The sequence below is a fragment of the Lagopus muta genome, chromosome 7 (assembly GCF_023343835.1).
Source record: "Lagopus muta isolate bLagMut1 chromosome 7, bLagMut1 primary, whole genome shotgun sequence".
NCBI classification, from domain to species: Eukaryota; Metazoa; Chordata; class Aves; order Galliformes; family Phasianidae; genus Lagopus; species Lagopus muta.
The window spans coordinates 42835673-42851311 of record NC_064439.1 but is presented as its reverse complement, the minus strand read 5'-3'; the positions used below and the strand labels follow the sequence as shown (position 1 = coordinate 42851311).

At 35.4% G+C, this 15639-nt stretch overlaps 2 protein-coding genes across 17 annotated transcripts in view; one reads left to right on the top strand and one right to left on the bottom strand.

Moving 5' to 3' along the window:
- The window catches only part of TRAK1 (trafficking kinesin protein 1), a 489038-nt gene that overhangs the window by 190681 nt on the left and 282718 nt on the right, over positions 1 to 15639 (bottom strand). The window lies entirely within an intron of this gene.
- ULK4 (unc-51 like kinase 4) overlaps positions 1 to 15639 on the top strand; it is a 214550-nt gene that overhangs the window by 56343 nt on the left and 142568 nt on the right. For all 15 annotated transcript variants that reach the window (XM_048951206.1, XM_048951205.1, XM_048951208.1 and 12 more), the window contains 5 exons: positions 560 to 693; positions 3649 to 3770; positions 4029 to 4085; positions 8045 to 8096; positions 8190 to 8284. In XM_048951206.1, coding sequence (XP_048807163.1) covers positions 560 to 693; positions 3649 to 3770; positions 4029 to 4085; positions 8045 to 8096; positions 8190 to 8284 — 460 coding nt within the window. The remainder of the gene's footprint in view (positions 1 to 559; positions 694 to 3648; positions 3771 to 4028; positions 4086 to 8044; positions 8097 to 8189; positions 8285 to 15639) is intronic.

Genomic DNA, 15639 nt, shown 5'->3' with positions numbered 1-15639 from the left:
CAGTTAGAATGTAAGCACTGGGTTTTGTCTTTAGAAATCTGGAATCATATTTCCAGAGAAAGGTATAATGCTAGTTAGATTTCTCTATCTTTTTCTTTATTGCCATTCTCAGTAATGCTAGCATTTTATTTTATGATTAATTTTGTATGATTTTTCTTGACTGAAAGATTAGTTTGGCTCTTGGAATTCTTACCTGTTGGTAAAGACTGTCTTTGGTCTCAGCTTATAGTGAGTGTGTTGGTCATGTGTTTCAAAATAAAGTGAATTTCTATCCCTAATTAATTCATTCCTTATATTAGTATCGTATCTTCACTTAAATTAGTAAAGCTGCATTTACAGTACTTTTTTTTTTCCTATTGTTCCTTGTCATAATCATTTTATCTTAAAATTTGATTTATTTGAAGAGAAGACCCCAAAATTTAAACAAAATGAATATTCACAAATGTTTTCTTTGGATTGTAACCACAAGTACTAGAAGTGCATGCTGCAGTAGTATTTTACAGATGTAGTATCAGTTTGGTATTATGAGATGTAACATTTTGCACATGCTTAAATGTAGGCTTGTGATGTATATTGAAAGAGACAGCAGAAAGACCACAGCAGGAAAAGAGCAGCAAAGCGGCAATGAATACCTGTCAAAATGCCTGGATCTTCTCATCCATCACATTGTACAAGAGCTGCCAGGAATTCTAGGTGAGTTGAGTTGGTTAACTGAGCAAATCTTATCTTTACTCACTTTTTTTTTTTAACTTACTTTTGAGAAATACTTCTGTATCTCCTTACATATACAGATGGAAAGATTGTGTTTTCTGATTAGATGAAGTTTGCATGTTGTCAACTTCATGAATTTTCTTGGCTTTGTCGTGATCAGATATTTTGCATTGCAGCCTGGACTGTGAGATTCAACCCAGTCAGGAAAGGGGCCCAATTGTACAAGAAGTTTTATTGATGTTCTAATGGCATTCCAATGATTGGAAACCTAAAAGCAGACTTGCTTTATATAGTACAGAGCAAGGGGAGATGTAACAGCGTATCTACGAGTATGTTTTAAAAACTTAAACTTCAGGGAATGTCAGGAAAATTTCTGTGGAAAGGATAAAGAGAAGGAAAGAGGGAAAAGGAAAGAAGGAAGGAGAAAATATGAGATTGATGTGGCTGGTCTGAATCATAGGTATTAAAATGCTTATAAAAGCTTCTGGTGGGTGAGATCTCCCACAGAACAGAATAAGAAAGATAAATAGCAAGATGAGGAAGGAATGCTGAAAGTCTTAAAGAAGAGAAATGGAGCTAAACCAACCCTGAATGTTTATGGCTTGTCTTTAAATAGTAGGGGGGAAAAAAAAGCATAAATTTATTTTTCTGTGTGATGATTGGTGATCTATTTTTCATCATCTATGTTATTGCCAGAATATTGAAAATGAAATGGTGAAACTGCAAAGGTCATGTTGCTATTTTAAAAGAAACTAATTCCTATGTCAATGCAACTTTTTGCCCTGTTCCAAACAGCTGATTCAAACTAAATACCAGGTTCAAATGTTGAGTACATTGTAGGAGTTGGAAGTCTCAGTACCTGAAAAGTGATATAAATCAAATATATAGTTAATGTTATTATTAAAAAATAATGCATCTATTTCTTTAACAGGGCTTCTGCTGCTTTTTTTTTTCTTTCTTTTTTTTTTTTTCCCTAGTACTGATGTAGAAAATGAATGCATTGTTTGATTGTTTGGAAAATTGATATCTCAAGCTTAATTTTACATTAAAATTGCCTTTTCAATCTAGATTTGTGTTTTGATTGTTTTTATTAAGTTATCTGTCCATGTCTGTCAAAGGCTTTTGCTTTCTATTTTTGAGAGTATAATGAAGGATCCTGTTCTGCTTGAAGAGATAAAAATTATGATCTCCTAAGAAAAATGACAAGATCTGTAAAGTGGAGCAGTTAAAAGCAGTTTAACCGTTGATTTAGAATTAATCCTAGCTAGTTTTTAATATGCATTTACTTAAGCTTCTTACTGATACCATCTTCTTCCACCAGATGTAGCTATAAACCGAATGGACTGACAAATTGTAGAAACTGCCATTAAAGAGACATTGAAATAAATGAAATAAAATGATAATCTGATGATTAATTTTTTTATTTATTTTTTTTTTTTTAAGTTTTCAGTTGTTGTAGGTATGGGAGTAAATTTATTTTGGTATTTATGGTATTTAACCTATTTCGAGAGGATAAATGTAATTTGCTTATGTCAAACTAAGAATTAAAATAGCTATGTCTATTTATTGAAACTGATGAATCTGGTGAATACACAGACATTAAAACACACAGAGTGAAGTGTTCAGTGACTATTTATTGGTAAGCACAGAGATGTCTGTTAATTCCAGTTTTGCAATTCATTAAAAAATGCATTGGTGAAACAACGTTTCGTTTTACATATTTGGAGTTTAGGCAACACTTTCATGAGTGTTATGTTATAGAATGATTGAAATCTTCAGGGCTAAGGCTAAGTGTTGTTACGACCAAATTTAGTTGCTTGTGTTGAAAATTAGACTCCAGGGAAGAAGAGGAAAAGCACTGTTATTTTTCAATGTGAGAAAACTGCTACTTACTTTCAAAGGAAGGGCCTGGCCTGGCATGAAAATTGTCTAAAATACTGAATCATGTCCTTTATTTGTTTCATATGTATGTGATTCCCTGTTTACAGTTCTGTGTAGTTCTCTTGTTAGGGAAGACATATAGGAGGTGCATTTTCGGGACAGGGTTTGACTTACAGAATTTTCAGACAAAATGGATTGGATTTTCTTTCTTTACATATAAGCTATGACTTTTCTCTTTTTTCCCCCCTATTTTTTACTCCATGTAGAAGTAGTCTTGGATTTCTAGAACAATAATGTAGCACAAAGGAAGCATGATTTTACGTGTCTTCTTTGAGGTGTGAAGTACAGTTTTCACTATTCAAATTAGAATTTTGTTTCCTTATTGTTATGTCTGTCTTTTGTTATGGACCAAGTTCTGTCACTGACCTGCTGCTAACTCTTTCTATCAGAAGATGAAAAGTTCTGTTGCTTCAGGAAACTTAACATCATTATTTAAACCCTGTGTACGCATTCATAGCTAGTTGAGGGCTTTTTGGGAAGCAGAGGAGCTTGCTTGTTTCTTTCTTCTGGTAGTACTATTGCTGCAGGAAAAAGATGCTTTATGTCACTGACTTAGGTGAAGCTCTTGGTCAGCTGGAAGATGTGAGAATTTTGCCTTTGATTTCACTGGAATTAAATTGTACTGATAGCATTTCAACAGTGTAATTCCATGCTGATATAATCACTGAAAGCCAGTACAAGTCCCATTGCTGAGAGGAGTAATTTCACTTTTGTTTCTACTTCTGCCTCATATTTCTAGCTTCAGCAGTTTGCCAGAGGTAGCATTCATGTGCCTATCCTTGTAGCAGGAGCAGGAGATTGACCTGTTTGAATACTAAATAGGAAATAAAAGTGTTGGATCAGCCTGATTTTTATCATCATGCACATGAACACAGATTTCATCAGGAGAGAGAAGATAGGCTTGCAGAGATATACTGGAACAGAAGTACTTCATTTGTCATTTTCTGTTGAGTAAATCAATTACGTTAGATCAATCTGAAATGTTGTTTTCTGTAGGTGACATTCTCAACACCTTAACTAATGTCTCTGGACGCAAACACCCATCAACAGTTCAGGCCAAACAGCTGAAGATGTGCCTTCCCATGATGCCTGTAGTGCTTCATCTTGTGACATCCCAGGTAGACTTTTTTTCCCAAACTCCTTCGGTTTCTGAGAATCTAACTTCTGTCGATTAAAATCAGCATGGATGAAATAGAACTTAATGTGTAATTTTGTTGTTGAGTATTTCAGCTAAGTAGCTGTATTAAAAGTCTAACCTTGTTTTTCTATATTGTAGGATAACTCTAATGATAAAAGCAAATGCATATATTGCCTTCTTTGCCAACATGACTGTGAAATGCTCTTTAACTTTTTAAACTTTTGCTAAATTCAAATAGGTATTTCGTCCTCTCATTGTCACAGAGGAGTTTCTTTTCAACTATGGGACCTTACTTGTGAGTATGAACATCCAAATTAAATGGTGTTTGCAAAAAATACAGATGCATAAAAATTTGGGATTTTAATGCACAGAAATTACCTTAGATTTATACACTGGAGAGACATCTTTATTCTGAATACATTTGTTTAGTTTTGATTTTGAGCAGTCTTCGGTGGCGTGACATTCAATGAAGTTAAGTTCTGGGTTCTCCATCTGGGACAGAGCAATGCCAGACACAGATATAGGTTGGAGAACAAGATTCTTAGTAGAAAGGGACCTGGGATGCTGGCGACAGCAGGTTCAACATGAGCAGGCAGTGTGCCCTGGCAGCCAAGAAGGCAATCCACATTTTGTGGTGCATTAAACACAGCACAGCCAGCTGGCAAAAACAGGTGATACTCCCACTGTATTTAGCATTGATGCAGTCTCATCTTGCGTCTTGTGTTCTGAGCTCCACAATATAAGAAATATGTTAAAGTACTTGAATAAATCCACAGGAATGCGACAAAGCTGATGAGTTCTATGATTCTGTGGCAGAGCTGGAAGGTGTATCCTCTGAGGAGGGGCTGATGGCACTTGGGTTGCAGAGAGAGGCAACCTCAGTGCTCTCTGCAGCTCCATGAGGAGGATGCAGAGGGATGTGCTGGCTCTGCTCTTGAGAACCAGTAGCAGCGTGTGCCACAGTGGCACAGAGCTGCACCAGGGGAGGCTCAAACTGGATATTATAAACATTTCTGTCCTGTGAGAGCACTGGAGCAGGGGTGCACCCTGCAGGGGTGGCTGGTGCACCATGTCTGTTGGTGCTCGTGAGACTTCTGGAGAATTGCCCTCCTTAACATGCCTGTAGATTTTGGTTAGCCCTCAAGTGGTCGAGCAGTTGGACTCAGTGGTCCTTATAGCTCCCTTCTAAATGAACTGTTCTGTTCAAATCTCTTCTGTTCTCTTTTATTGAAAGCTACATATATTATCGAATATATATATTTGATATATATATTATAGAAACATATAGAAAATGTCTTCTTTAGTAATCTAGTGAATTGAAGGGAAAATATGTATCTGGCTCTGTATCTCTGATATATTGAAAATTTTCTGTGTGCTTTATTTTACAGTAGATTTACCTCTGAATTGCACACAATATTATTTCTAGAAATTTTGCTGAAACCAGGACTAGAAATGAGACATAAATTAAGGTTGCCTGTACTTTTTCTCTGTATTTAGTTGATAAAAAGCTGAGTATTACAAGCTACAGAGAAATTAGTCCTGTAAATCTATAAATTATTTATGACATTAGTGATGGAAAATGAACTTTTAACTGTCCCATAAGGTAATACAGTTAAAATGAAGTAGTACAATTGTAATGTAATTTCTGTATATAAAGCAGTTATTTCTGCTGAATGAGGAAGAAGCCAATTTCTAAAGTTGCATATCAGAGTTTAAAAAATAAAAATAAAATGCTTTTAAGTGCACACGTTCTTAAAGGACAGCTATACATTGACTTCCACAATTGCATGCAGAAGAAATGCTTCACCATAAACAGCTAAGTAAAATTTTACTATTCATGTTCACTTCTCTTTCTCTTTTGACTTTGTTTCCAAGAAAATATGGGTTTACATTAGGACTCATGATCAGTGAGAAACTTTTTATAGAAAAATTCACATTGGAATAAATTAAAAAAATGTAGAAACTGAATTAGAAAATCTTTTGTCACTATGAAGCGCATGTAAATAGCAAGTAGATTTATTAATGATTTTGGATCAACCTTTTAGAAGGTGAAATTTGTCAACAGTACAGGTACAGTAGACCAAGCACAACATAAGTTTTCTTTTGACATTTCTTCAAATTGCTTGAGCAACTGACTAAGGAAATTAGGCTGATCATGTTCATACAGCTCTCCTCTCAGATCAAGGAGAAGAAAATTACTTGACGGACTGTTTCCTGTGTCTTGTCTCCATCAAAGTAGGCAATTCAGGAGCTTAAATATGCTATTTCAATTTATGCATAAAAATTGTGGGGAAGTAATACAACTGAAAAACGTATGTGAGAGCAGTCTATTTTATACAATTGTGTAATTAATTCTGAAAGAGTAACTATCCATTCTACCAGGGAGCAGTCTGCTCTGGAATTTTGCTTACCAACATTCCCACTGACATCCGTAAAAGGACATTCGATCTTCAGCATGTACTTTTTAAAGTACTGTGTTTTATGTGAGGCCTCTAAGTCTTGAGCAAGCTAGTCCTTCAAGTTTTGTTTTTTATTTTCCTAATTTATTCCACAATCTTACTCATTACAATGAGAAACGATTAGGAGTGGAAAGATGCGTACTTGGTATTTGGAAGGAAAAAAGTATTGATTTTCCTGTAACTGTTGTTCATTGAGAAAGATCTTTTTTCTTACTGCTTTGAAGTTATTTCTATCATCACTGTAATTCTCAGTGCTCCCATGAAAAGAAATTGAGAAGGAGTTGGGACAGTCCTTTCATGTTTTCAGCTGTAAATAGAAAGACACGGAAGAGACTTGCTCTGCCCCAAAGGCTCACCTAATAGTAGGCTCCCAGTGGAATGCACTGGGGAGATTTGCTTGTCATAGAATACGCACAGTTCCCCTCCATTGCTCAAAAAAACAACAAATGATACATAAATGCACCTTCTTCTTGGTCTTAATTTCGTAATAGAAAATTAAGGAAATAAGCAAAAGTAGCCAAAACAATTTTTGCACCAAATGTGTTGATTTTTTTTAGATTGGTCTTAATATTATGCTTGTAAGTGAAGTGGCCTTAAATGAACAAACAATGTAATTTGCTCTCTTCCAAAACAAATTAATTAGATCGTAACTGATACCTTTTTTTCAAATGATTAGGAAGATAAAATGCCTGCTGTTTTATAGAAGCGATTGTTTTTATGACTTCTGAGATACTTTTATATTATGAAATATACAGTTAACTTCTATCAGAATTTCTAATCAGAGACGAATCCTTTAGATGTCTGTTACACACAGAGGAAAAGTAACCCATATAGGCATTTCTGCTGTTCTAATATGTAACAACAAAGTTTTAATTGATTGTGCAGTATGAAATAAGTGGTTCAGAACGAACATTTTCTTGATGTTTTACATCACGTAACCATACAGAGATATGTTTGCACATTGAAAATTGGAAAGGTGTTATCCATTGTACTGTCATGTATCCACATAATGCATTCACTCTATATTAAACACTGTGTAAGTAATTAAAAACATGATAAATTCCGCTGATATTTTTCTGTCTCTAGCAAGTGTCATTAATGTGTCTTTTGTATCTCCTGTTAAATAGATAGCTATGCATAAAAGTAGAAGATAGAGAATGAAATCAAGATTAAAAGGCAAAAGAATAGCAGGTGTACTTGTACAATATATACTTATCTAAGATTATTCATACTTCATTGTTCCTGTTCCTCAATGATGAGTTATTTAGATGATACTTCGTAGAAGGCTGTGCCTTTTTGTATGTTTTGTATGCGTGCAAGTCTATCTTGTAAGTAGTAAGCATAGCAGCCATAGAGATCAAAAAGATGTCCAAATAACAGAAAATTGCATTTTCTAGGAGAATCTTTGGTCTTTTTAGTGAGTTATTTTAGCATAGCCATATCTAAGGTAGTTCAAAGGCTTTTTAGAAAGTACAGTTTTCTGTTAACAATAAAGTAAGACAATTAATGCCTATTTAGCTAGAAATGCTGTCATTCCTTACATAAGTCAAAGTAATGACCCTTACTGTACTCTATGTTTAACTGTCCAGCAGCATTAAAGACTTGCAAAACTATTTTATAATTGCCAGATTATGAACATGTTGTCTTTCATATCTAAATTATTATCAGAACTGCAGGTGCATCAGTATTTTGTATTTACTCAATCCTTCGAATTTCATTTTGCAATTATTCAGTGATTATGCCTCTTAGTTTTTGTTTCTGCCGTGTTTTGAAATAAATGCTTTTTTTCCTGTAGAATTTTATTAGATCGATAGAGTCAGGAGAAACAAATTTGGATGGAGCAATAGGTAAGTTAACCCATGGTATTACTTGCACTTTTACATGTAGGCATTGCATAGAGGTTGCGTTTTTTAAATAATTGTAATGGTTTTTACTAATAGGTCCAGCTGCATCAGAAGAACTGATTAAGAGTACTTTATCAACGTTTGAAGCAATAACATTGCATCCTGCCTTGTTGACGATCCATCACTTGACTGTAAGTCTGGCAACAGATTCAATACTTGCAGGGTAATTGGCCGAATCCCATTGATAAATGAAATATTTTGAGGATTTAGAAGCTGTTTGAATTACCACTTAAATTGTATTGTGGTTCTTCTTGACAGAAAAAAAAAATATAAAGAGATTTATTTTCTCAAAATCTAAGACATTCAGACTTGGTTTACTGTATGTAGAAATTACAGAGAATAAGGAGGATATTTGCTTAAGATTTAGAAATAGCACTTCTTAAAATTATTTTCAAATAAATATTGTACCTGATTCCATAAGCAAGGATTTTGTTACACATCAGTGTAAATTTTTCCCACCTGGTTTGCTGTTGAACTCTCAAGATAGCTTGGAAAGACCAGCTTGAGGGTTGACTATTCCACTTCATGAATTCTATTCTTGCTGAAATTAACAAGAGTAACAGTTTGTGGCAATTACATGAGTTATCGTTGTCATGTGTGCTTTTTTTTTAATATCTTTAAGCTTAACTGTTTGCAAATTGTATTGGAATAATAAAATCCATGTGCTTTAAGCCTTGCCTGACACTAAGGATATGTTTTGTTCAAAATTTTTTGTTTGATTGATTACTTTGAGCTTTCAGATAGGCAGGTTAAAACCAGAATTGTGTTGGAAAATAATTGTCAGCAAAAAGGGAAATTAAAGGGCTTGATTTAGTGACTGACAAATCCTTGTAACTTGTCCCATTTGTCTGAGAGTTCTCACTGAGAGTATAATTGGAATGGGCATTTAATTTAAATTGAAATTTGTGTATCTGTACTGAAATCAGGTTAAAGGCACACTGAATATAGCACTTAAGTCAGCTTGACTGGCAGCTTTGTTTTAGCAAGTTGTGCTATTAAGAATGAGCGATCCTAGGGATTGTGCTAGAGAAGAAAGGTTGACCATAGAAATGAAACGAAATACTTTTAGGTGTTGCATCCTGTTTGGTGTGCATGTTAATTGAATGCTTAGCTAGTAAAGCATAATTAAGTTAAAACATTAAAATTAAAAAAAAATTAAATTCAAATAACATAGTGTTTATTTTCATTAGTTCTCACAACCTATGAAGAGTATTATTGGAATCAGTGCATCTTATCCACAAAAATCTAACCAATTAGTAGTGAGCAAATAATACAGAATGGAGCAGTTTAATTAACTTTAATATGGCAAAGAGTGTTCTATAAAAGGAAGTTAAATGTAGATCATAGAATCATAGAATTACCAAGGTTGGAAAAGATCTAAAAGATCATCCAGTCCAACCGTTCACCTATTCCCAATAGCTCCCACTAAACCATGTCCCTCAACACAACATCCAGCCTTAGATGAGGTATGAATGCCTACTGATATTTTCCTACATGTCTGTCAGCCTGAAATTTGCTGCATTATAACATCATTCTGGAACCACCCCAATTTTTAAAAATAATTGTTTAACTTCTGTGTGTTATACGGGTTATCAGTGTGACTTGTATTGATGGAAAAATGTGCTGGTTTTTTAATGGAAGTCTGTCAGCATTTACTAAAACTGCAACACCTTTTCTGAGTGTATTCTATTAGTTGCTATTTAAACTTTATTACTTGTATTTATTTACTTTATTCCTAGAAAAAATCAAGGAGAGACAGCTCCTTTTTACAACCTTATCTCTCCTACTCTCATGATAACATTCAGCAGAAAATTATACTGAAGCTAGGGAATGACTGTCCTGCTCTATTTTAAGTAACCCTTGGCCTAGAGATAGGTGAGTTTTATTTACAGATCTAGATTTTTGAGGAGCAGTTTACTTCATCACATGTGTTGAAAGTTTTAGATGTTGCTATAAAGTCCATCTGAACAGCTCCAATAAGCTCATGTAGATGTAGATAAAACAGCCTGCCTGTCCAGTGATGTAGCACTGAAGTAGAATAGGTTTCCTGATTCACAGTAAGTCTGTATTGAAATTTATTCTTTAAAAAATAACTATGTCCTTGTCAATGAACAACTTTTTTTCTTCATTTGAGAAAATAAAACCTATTGCTTTGTTCATTTTTGTAAATAGCAGCTCCTCCTGGCTTAAAAGTCCTCCAGTCGCTCAGCAAATAGCCATTCAGACACAAAATAAAGTGGAAAAAATGCTTTCAATTTGGTATGTTAAATTCAGAATTGTCCACTGTAATTAATAATCTCTAACCACATCTGCCACTAGTGATGGAAACTGTAATTAGTTTAATACTATTTACGAAGTCTAGTGTGCTAATTATACTTGAATGTACAGCTTACATTACTTTAGAGGAAAGGGGTACTTCATCTTCTGTGATGCATACAGAATATTTTTAGAAATGCTGTTACTCGAGGGATGTCTTCTAATTGCTGCTAGCTGAGCATGACTGGAATCTATGAATATAAATGCCAACACCCAGTGGAACTTAGTGCCTTTAAAAAAGTTGAAGCAAGACATGTTCAAGGTTCCAGATCAATATTAAAGTGTGACAGCGGCTAATAGGAGACTCTCTTACCGGAGAGAAATGTGTTTTTTAGCCTGATCTCTGAAGCCTAGATTGCTCATTTAGATACAGCTGGTTACAAGCAGTGTTTTATGAACGAGGCAGGGGGGAAGCCATCACCTTATTGAGAGGATGTATTTTTTTCATTCTGTGGCAGTTCCTTAAACTTTCTGATCAGAAATGAGATGCGGTGAATTTAATAAAAAGTGAAGTTGTTTTAAGCAAGCAAAACCAGTAAGTTTTCAGTTCAGATCTGATTTTATTTAGCTGCAATTAAAATTCTGTAAATTAAGAAGAGTTTAAGAGTAGCATTTCAGGTTCTTTCTCAACACGAGAAAAAAAAGAGTGCCTATTCTAGATTTTACTTCATGTTTGATTTGTCTTTTTATTTGTGTCTTGAACGAAGATTGAGTAATTGATTTTTGAAACTCAAGGAAGTTTCTGAGAACATTCATTTCTGTGGTGACTGATTATATTATATATTGCCAAGTATGGGAAAGTCAAGGGAAAATGATGTAAAGTGTTCAAAGGAGAACCATTAGTGAGCAGTAGTCTTGTATGCAATTGTGTGTATTTTTTACCACATGCAGAGACAAACTCTGAGCAAGTGTGACTCAGCAAGTTTGCACAAAACTCTGTACTCAAATGTCATGATGGAGGCCTACGCGAATAATCTCTATAGGCTGAAGTGGAACACAAACAATGGTTCTGTAAATCAACACAAGTCCAAGTGTTTGTTTCCCACTGTACATGAAACAGAAAGCTATTTAAAAGTCAGTATAGGAAGTTTCATAAATGCATATTTTAAAATTTGGGTAACAGTTCAGACATAATTAACTGGAAGAATTCTGTGCCAACCGTATCACTTATATTTTTCTTCTTTTTCTCTGTTAAGTCTGTTTATTTTCGCCCAAAATGACCTGTGGTAATTCAGTGCACTTCGAACAGTGATGAGGTTCATGACAGCAGCCAGCTGATTTCTGTGGGAGTCCTTTCAATATTCTAACTAGCTCACAAGAATGCTCAATATGTTGCACAGATAATCTCTTACCTGAATCACAAAAGTTATTCTGTAGTTTAGGCAAAAGTTGTCAGCAGCGATTCTCCTCCTGAAGGTTTTGGAACCTATTTTTAAAAACTGAGCCTAAATAAAAGCACCATAAGCCTGATGATTTGCATGATGAGAAGTCAAGGGAAAAGCAGTGTGACATGGAAATCTGCTGACTGACAATATAAGAGTTATTATTCGCACCGAAGATGACAACGCTGGGGATTGAAACTTCAGCAAGTGCTTTTCTCTGCTCGTTTTAGTCTTTTCTTGATTCAGAATCAATGTGTTGTTCTTCATCCACAAGCTGTTCTCATCTAACTACTGACACCTTAATTTTGTCAGCGTAGGGCATAACTGTATGGACATATTATACAGCATTTCATCAATCACTTTCCCTTTTGAAGTAGATTAAAAATGTACACCCCATGTGGCTTTCTGTCCATTAAGCTAATCCACATGACATGAGACTTTTTCTTGTGTGTGAAACCAGCTCTCTACTAATTGACGTATTGAGTCAATCAGTCAAAGCTGTCTCTACCCAGAAGTAAAAAAAAATAAAATAAAAATCTCAATAAATATTCTGGATTTCTGAAGACTTTTCAAAAAAATAAGATTGCAGAAATGTCATCCTTCTCCCTGTTCATTCTAACATTCATTAGATTGTTTCTATTACATTCTGAGAGATTATTGGGAATATAAAAAACATTGAGAATCATGCTGTGCCCTCCAGCAGATGCTTAAAGAAGTTTGAAGGCAGCATGATCCTAATCCCATGGTCAATTTCAGCAGCAACTTTGTATGTGGAATTTTAATAAGAATAAATGTCAAGATGATGTTAGTTGAGGATCTTACATGTGCCTGGAACAAAGGTTTTGCAAGTTGATAATCTTTGCTTTGTTGCATTTAACTTGAATTGTGGATTAGGAGAAGATGTTGGTCAGTAGTTGTAAATTAAACATGCGTGCTGGAAAGGACAACAGGCTTCCATAAAACTTTTTGAAGATAATGTATTTAATTTGTTGCTAGTTTGGATAGAATAGCTTCATGGAATGGTTTCTTCTTGTAAATTAATTCCTGAGTGTGGTTTTCACCTGAGAACAGCATGTTACAGAAGTACTACTGGACCAGGCTTTAAACCTGCTTGCTCTTTCAGTCCACCGGTGTTACACCAAATGTCAGTGCTTTGTCCATGAACACGGATCTGAAGATCTCTGAAGCCCTGTTGTAAGCAAATTAGAGACTTTTTTTAGGCAGGTAATGTTGGCTGTATTGAGGCAATTCTGTGGCCGTGAAAAGAGTGTTAAGCTGTGCATCTAAGCATACCCTAAGTTGCAAGTGATAACAGTCAAGATTGATGATATGCTTGTTGTTTATACACAATGGTTGCGCGTATATGTTGTGTGAATTCAGCTTTGCTGAGTACACATCCTTGTTGGATGTGCAATACTCTGTCACAGGGTACTTTACCTAAATAGGAATGTGCTAGTATTGGATTTTTCTGCTGCAGGCTCTTGTAGAGTTTAATTGCTCTTTTCTGGATATCTGTGGGGCTTGGACTTCATTTGGTGAGGCTGAGTAAAAGCCAAGGTGATGTTTCTTTGTCACTAACAAAGAAAGAACATTTATTTGGTATGCAGGTCATGTGTGTCTAACACACATGATCTGAACAGTGGAGACAAAAAGAGTGCAATCACAGTTTTCTCTTCCAAACCTTCTCACACGAATGGTCGAATATTTAATTACTCTGAAACTATGGCTTGCCTCTCTTTCTCTTTTCAGAAACAAAGAAATACAGAGATTTTGCAGAAGAATTTCTGTTAAAATTGTACTTTGCTTCCTACAGATCTGTAAGTGATTTGTTCAGCCTGATTCCCTGAGTAAATGGGGTGAGAGGACCCATGGACCCATGCCCCAAGATAGGGAAAGGGGGATAAGAGAACGTAGGGAGATTGGCCTGAAAACAAAATAGCTGCAACGAGCTAAGAGAGAAAACTAATTTACTAAATATGATACTGAAATGCAAGATAACAGTGTAATACAATTTGATTGGAATCAAAGCTGGTCAATCAAATAAATGAAAGAGAATGTCCAAAACCAAAGGCCTTACGCTAATGCCGAGGGCGAGATGGCGAGGGAACACATATCACAGAGATGAGCTGTAAAAGAAAGGGGCAATCTCGTGACTTCTGTTCAGAAGGAAAGATAAAACTGCTCAGAAAATGACAGCAGAACAATGAAGTCTTTTGGGAGATGTAGTTCTTCTTCTCTTCTGAGAACCAGGTACCCAGAAATACTGACAACCTATGGAACTGAAGCATTAACTCCCCATGCATTTTACATGATACTGTAATGTGGAATATCAACAATAAAAATCATAAAATTGTGTCAAGATCTGATTTGTGAGGTTGGTGAAAATGTGGAAGAGTGAGCACAGCTTCTGCTGGGTGCTCAGACCTTGCTAGTAGAGTTTTTCTTGAGTTTTTCTTGCACGAATCTGCGTTAAGATGGTGTTCTGATTTTGGATATTGAACTTGGATTTCCAAAAAGTTTTTAACACTCGTGCACCAAAGAGTCTTAAAATCCACCAGTGAACCTTCCCTCTTGTCTTCTGACTCATCAGTTATTTTTAGGTAGTTAAAATTTACTAAGTAGAGAATAGAGATCACTGTTAAAAATTTAGGTATGTGAAGGAAAATGCTTTACAGGGATCTGTGTTGTAGCCTGTGCTATTTATAAGTAATAAAGAGAAAGGCATGAGTTGTGAGGTGAGGGAGCTGCCTGATATTGCTACATTATTTGCAGTAGTGAAAACCAAAACTGACAGAAGAGCTGCAAAAGGTTTTCAAGATACTGACTGGAAGGATAACATAATGACATGCAATTCAATACTGATAAATGTCAAGCAATGCATTTAAGGAAAATCATTCCAATTATGCATACATAATGTCAGGCTCTAAACTACTTATAACTATTCTGTCTATTTTTGAGCATAGTTTTTTCTATGAGAACAGTGACTTAATGCTCAGCCATAATCAGAAAGATAGCTAGATGACGAGAAATGATTGGCAAAAGACCAGAGAGAAAAGCAGAAAACATCACTGTGCTAGGGCAAGTCCATGGTGCCTTCAGATCCTGGATGTTGAATACAGCTGTGGTCAATTATTCTCAAAGGGAACAAGAAAAAGTACATCTTGGTGATGCAGGGCAGAATTGAATAGATAAGAACTTCAGCTTGTAGCTTGTAAGTGGAAGAAGGAGTATATAAAATAATGAACGGAATGAGAAAGACAAATTAAAAATAACTCTTCATGATTTTCTAGAGGGTATCAAGTTAGGTAACTAGGCAGATGTTTTAAAATAAAGAAGAGTCTTTTGGTAAGGCACTCTTATAAATATCTGAAGGGCAGGTGTCAAGAGTGACAGGAAAGCAGCAGTGGACACAAACCGGAAAGCAGGAAGTTCCACATGAACACATTTAATAACTTCTTTACTGTGAGGCTAACAGACAAAAGGCTGCCCAAAGAGGCTGTGGAGTCTCCTTCTCTGGAAGTGTTCAAAACCTGCCTGAACATTTTCCTGTGAGACCTACCGTAGGGAACCTGCATTAGCAGGATGTTGGACTAGAAGATGATCTCCAGAGGTCCCTTCTAACCCCTTCCATTCTGTGAGTCTGTGGTCTATGTAGAAAGACTACTGCTAATACTGTATGAAAATAAAAGTTTATCAAAATTCAAGTTGTATCATACTGCTGTGTGCTGCCATCTCAATCGGTGTAATTCTGAGTTCATGCTGCTGCTAAATGATTTTAATATTCCGCA